The sequence below is a fragment of the Bombina bombina genome, chromosome 2 (genome assembly GCF_027579735.1).
Source record: "Bombina bombina isolate aBomBom1 chromosome 2, aBomBom1.pri, whole genome shotgun sequence".
Classification (NCBI taxonomy): Eukaryota; Metazoa; Chordata; class Amphibia; order Anura; family Bombinatoridae; genus Bombina; species Bombina bombina.
This window is the reverse complement of record NC_069500.1, coordinates 156025698-156031458: the sequence shown is the minus strand read 5'-3', so window position 1 is coordinate 156031458 and position 5761 is coordinate 156025698. Positions and strand designations below refer to the sequence as shown.

At 37.6% G+C, this 5761-nt stretch overlaps 1 protein-coding gene across 7 annotated transcripts in view; it reads left to right on the top strand.

The window, feature by feature from the left end:
• Positions 1–5121, top strand: part of ELOVL7 (ELOVL fatty acid elongase 7) — a 67626-nt gene extending 62505 nt beyond the window's left edge. For all 7 annotated transcript variants that reach the window (XM_053701305.1, XM_053701301.1, XM_053701303.1 and 4 more), the window contains 2 exons: positions 3201–3337; positions 4483–5121. In XM_053701305.1, coding sequence (XP_053557280.1) covers positions 3201–3337; positions 4483–4692 — 347 coding nt within the window. In that variant the 3' untranslated portion in view covers positions 4693–5121. The remainder of the gene's footprint in view (positions 1–3200; positions 3338–4482) is intronic.
• Positions 5122–5761: the final 640 nt, after the last annotated feature.

Genomic DNA, 5761 nt, shown 5'->3' with positions numbered 1-5761 from the left:
TTCTCAAAATATTTTTTACTTTCTCTCCTGTTTTTTGTCTCATTTTTTACGTCATCATTTATGCATCATTTATCTATTTTTTCTCAATTACCCACTGTCTTGCATTGCACTGTATTTTTTTTTTCTTGTCTTGTCAACTCGCTGTGAGTTTCTTTTTTCATGTAATGGCTATTGCATGCATTGCAAACCCTGGTGTTTAGTGACTCATATTCACAATTATCCTACTATTAAGTAAGACTTGGCATAGGTGCACTAATGTGTTAGGGGAGAGACGAGAGATGTTGGCATTAGGGAAAATTCTAGAAACATCACAGCAGCAAACGGAATGACAAAAATCCCTCTGTACACAGTTCTGGTGTAGGTCTGTGTGATGAGGCTTCAGTTTGAAAAGTATGCAAATAAATGTACAAAATTAACGTACAAAAAAAGTGTTATAGAAATAAAAAGTGAAAATAATAATAAAAAATAAATACATGGAAGGATATACACATAGTCAATATTATTGAATTAATCTTATATGAGGAATTGATGTGGAATCCTATATGGAGTCTTTGTGTAGGAAACATAGTGACATACTGTATAAATATATCCGACTTTAACAAGGATGCCGGAAGGCTACTCACATATTCCTGAGCCTGACTGGCTTGTATAATAGCACACACCTGGTTTTATACTACCAGTATTCAACCAGCAACAGCTCCGTGGTGTAAATACAAATTTATTAAAATGACAAAAAAGTAATTAAAACGAATATTTAAAATGCCACAATATTGCTCCCAACTATTACTCACCAAGGTTCTAAACCACTGTTATATTAGTGGGACTGGGCCGAAACAGCTATGCGTGTGGGGAGAGATGGATGAGGATTTCAATTTCCAACATCGTTAAAAATGTCCCGTGATACCTATTTGCGTGACTAGTGGGGCGTGGCTACCACGTGATCATCCGATGTATGTTTTGCCATTGACATACGGCTTTTTCAAGGATGTTTTGTTAGCTTCATGTTCTGTTGTTGATAGTTCCAAAGATGATATCATTAGATCTGTTAGATGGTTAACTTTCATGCAGAGGAATATATCTCTATAAATGAATATATTTGAGTATACAATTTTTTTTTATTAATGCCCATAAAAAATATATACTTTTAAAAATGGCAAAGTTCAAAATCCCTTATTTAGACCATTTGGAATAAATGTACCTAAAGTAAATGTCCATTTAATTTCCATCTGTCCTTGGTTGTTTTTGTTTTTTCATACCCCCTCTCCAATGTGAAACTGCTTTTCTGATACCTATAAATTCTAAGAGATTGATTTCTATTGTGAATTTTGTTATAAATGAGCTGATGCAGAGTGTTTTTTTAAACCTATTGTGTTATTATCAACCTAATGTGTTCAGGAATTATCATTTTCAGAAGTCTAGTGGTCCTACCTATATATAATACATTACATATGCATCGTAGCAAATAAATAACATTCTTACTGTTACACGTGGGATAAGTTGATTCATTTTGTTTAGTTTTTTTTATGTACTTTTTTGTAAAAAGTTTTTATTTTTTTATTTACTTTTCTGTACTTGCTGCCTGGCATTTGAATTGAGTTTGTATAGTGCAGGGGTTAGCAACCTTGGCTCTCCAGATTTTTTTATAGTGGATAGCCAATGATTAGGTGGTGTGTGTTCTCTAATATAGCTTTTAAATAATGATCTTTAAAGGGACAGTAAACCCCAACATTTTCTTTCATTAGATTATTTACTTTTATTATAAAATTTGTTTTGTTCTCATGTTATTCTTTGTTGAAGGGATACCTAGGTAGGTTGTGTGCCTGAAGCACTACATGACAGGAAATAGAGCTGCCATCTAGTGCTTCTGCTAATGTATAACACTGTTGCAAAACTGCTGCCATATAGTGTTGTGGACACGTGCACAATCATGAGCTTACATCCTTTCAACAAAGGATAACAAAAAACGAAGAAAATTTGATAACAGAAGTAAATTTGAAAGTTGTTTAAAATTGTATGCTCTATCTGAATCATTCAAGAAAAAAATTGGGTTTTATGTCCCTTTAAGATTGGGTACCTTTTTATATACAATATTGGGGGAGTTTCATCCAATAGTTCCTCAAATATTGTATCTTTTAATAATATTTTTCAATGTTTATTATTTCTCTAATTTGTTTAAATTGTGTGTTGTATCCTAATATTAACCACTTCATGCTGGGGTGCAAGCGCTTAGATTGGAACAAAGTGAATCATGTGATTTCATGGCAGGGAACGGATCATGAGGGACTGCCTATGATGCTAGACTCGCCCCACCAATCCGATTTTCCATTCTCTAAAAGTAGGAGGCTGCGTTATGCCATATAAGGTAGGACGTTCAATGCTGTCTTAACGGTGTTAAAGCCCAGCGCTGTTAGGACGGCATGGAATGTCCTAATGGCGTTTAGAGGTTAATAGTCCAACTCCATTTTCAAATCTGTCATTATCTCTTTTCTTCCAGTAAACGTTTGAATATCTGAACTTGTGTTTTATATTCCTTATTTTCTTTGCAATTTCTTTTAAACCTCATAAATGGTCTCTTTGGGTATATTTGTTAGCCAGTGTTTGTGTTAATGAAATTGACCATTTTTTTAAAATAACGTTTACTTTTAATCTGATTATCCTAAATATATCTCAAAGTCTAAGAATTCCACTCTTTCTTGGCTATACTTCTATGAGAATACAATATTAACATGTTTGTATTAGTCTCCCTTTCTGATGCTGTGGTTAATGATATAACTAAAACACAGCTTGGGAGCCAAAACACATAGCAAAATATGCCTGCTGAGCCAATTAGGGGTAGCAAACACATATATTCCCCAACCACAAACCATTTTCTTCTTAAGAGGTGAAATGCATGGTTCCTCTCTCAAGAGATTTTGGCTATGTTTTTAACCTAGTTTAGAAATGGTCACTAATGCAAAAATCATATGTTCTAACAAATTATTGTTAGCATTTCATCTGTGCATTAGAATGTCCCTTTAGCCTGTACTTTATTTGATATTTGTTGTTTTTCTATACAGTTTAAAAGATGAAACAACTGCATTAAAAAAAGGGTATAAGTATGTGTGTTTTGTCTGCCTATCTATATCGTGTACACAATTGCTAGCTGTGACTATTTGAACTAGTTTTATTCTTGCTAATTGGTTGAACTGTCTTCTACATAGGTGGTTTGGGCACATTCCATGCATTAGTGAACTGTGTTGTACATGTTATCATGTACACCTATTATGGGATGTCAGCACTGGGACCTAAATATCAAAAGTATCTGTGGTGGAAAAAATACATGACCTCCATACAACTAGTAAGTGTAATCCCATTTTTTTTTCTTAATTCCTTGAAATTTAATTTGATATTGTCAGCATAAGTCAACATCTTAATTGCCTTAACTGCTCTATCTCCTGAGGCAGCAAAGTGATGAAAATAAAAAAAGCATCCTGTGAGGTTTCATTTACTGTGACAATGATCTCGCTCTCGCGCTCTCTCTCTCTTTCTCGCGCTCTCTCTCTCTCTTTCTCGCGCTCTCTCTCTCTTTCTCGCGCTCTCTCTCTCTTTCTCGCGCTCTCTCTCTCTTTCTCGCGCTCTCTCTCTCTTTCTCGCGCTCTCTCTCTCTTTCTCGCGCTCTCTCTCTCTCTTTCTCGCGCTCTCTCTCTCTTTCTCGCGCTCTCTCTCTTTCTCGCGCTCTCTCTCTCTTTCTCGCGCTCTCTCTCTTTCTCGCGCTCTCTCTTTCTCGCGCTCTCTCTTTCTCGCGCTCTCTCTCTCTTTCTCGCGCTCTCTCTCTTTCTCGCGCTCTCTCTCTTTCTCGCGCTCGCTCTCTTTCTCGCGCTCGCTCTCTTTCTCGCGCTCGCTCTCTTTCTCGCGCTCGCTCTCTTTCTCGCGCTCGCTCTCTTTCTCGTGCTCGCTCTCTCTCTTTCTCGTGCTCGCTCTCTCTCTTTCTCGTGCTCGCTCTCTCTCTTTCTCGTGCTCGCTCTCTCTCTTTCTCGTGCTCGCTCTCTCTCTTTCTCGTGCTCGCTCTCTCTCTTTCTCGTGCTCGCTCTCTCTCTTTCTCGTGCTCGCTCTCTCTCTTTCTCGTGCTCGCTCTCTCTCTTTCTCGTGCTCGCGCTCTCTCTTTCTCGTGCTCGCGCTCTCTCTTTCTCGTGCTCGCGCTCTCTCTTTCTCGTGCTCGCGCTCTCTCGCTCTCGCTATTTCTCGTGCTCTCTTGCTATTTCTCGTGCTCTCTCGCTATTTCTCGTGCTCTCTCGCTATTTCTCGTGCTCTCTCGCTATTTCTCGTGCTCTCTCGCTATTTCTCGTGCTCTCTCGCTATTTCTCGTGCTCTCTCGCTATTTCTCGTGCTCTCTCGCTATTTCTCGTGCTCTCTCTCTCATTTTGAACAGTTGCAATGGGTGCAGATAGTAATTTAGCAATTAGTGTTATATTATGCTTATAATAATGTTCTTTTTTTTCATAGGTACAGTTCTTGATGGTAACATTTCATATTGGTCAGTTTTTCATTTTGAAAGATTGCCCATACCAGTTTCCAGTCTTCCTCTACATCATTTTGTCATATGGATTAATTTTCTTATTTTTGTTCCTCAACTTTTGGTTTCATGCTTACACCAAAGGACAAAGATTACCAAAAAACTTTCAAAATGGAGATGTTAAGAACAAGATCCATTGACCACACCATTAAACTAATCAAAATCTAGAAGTACTAAACAAGAGTAACTTAGATTACTTGTTGGGTAGCAATAAGCTGTAAATTCTGAACTTGTATTTTTACCGTAAGTTATTTGGACATTGATATATATTTTCAACAAATGTACATATATTTTTACTAAAAACACACAAGCTGAACAATTCACGTTAAAAACATGGATGTGTATGAAAAGTTCTTTAACTTTGATCAACATTAGCATATTGCGCGACTGTATGTGTGATTGAACTACTGAGGTATAGTGAGTGAATAGTTGTGATAACTAATAATGTCTCTTGCTTTTGTAATGATATCCACATTGTCATGGAAACTACAATGAATACAAGTCTGCATTAAATGTCTGATTTTGTACAAATTGTGCCAAATAAAAAAAAAACCATTAGGAGCCTATAATAGGTGCTCTGTTTTTTCAATCAAGCATGGAAATGGGATCATATTTAAAAAAAGACTTTGGGTTTCTTGTGCAATCATAACACAAATGGTAAAAGCTTCTGTGGGATCCTTTATGTTCAGAAGTTGCAGACATGCATGGCTTTGCCATTGCTTTTTGGTAATTAGGCCGCTAATTGCAGCTGCGCGCCACACTTCTGAAATTCCCAACAGTGAAAGGGTTGGTAAGTGTAATAGTATATTAATGTAGGAATTGTCCTGCCTGGTTCCTCCCAAACAGCTCTCCCCTCCCCAAATACTCGCCATAATCTTAGGTACTGGCAGATGGTCTGCCAGTATGCAGTTTAGGATTATTTTTTTTTTCTACAGTGAAGGGATCCCTCCTCAACCATTCCACCTTCCTGATCCCTCCCAAAAAGCTCTTGCCCTCCCCTCTAACTAGTAGCAGCCATCTTAGGTTTAAAGTTATTTTTTCTTTCTGTAGTTTAGGGATTCTCCCTCTAGTTCCCATTTTTATGTAGTGTAGCAACCCATCCCTCCCTCTCCCTTCAAATGTATTTTCCGTAGTATAAAGTTCCGCCAACCCGCCTCCTGCCTTCCCTCTCTCTGGCACCAATGGATGATCATTAAAGAAAGTCTTACC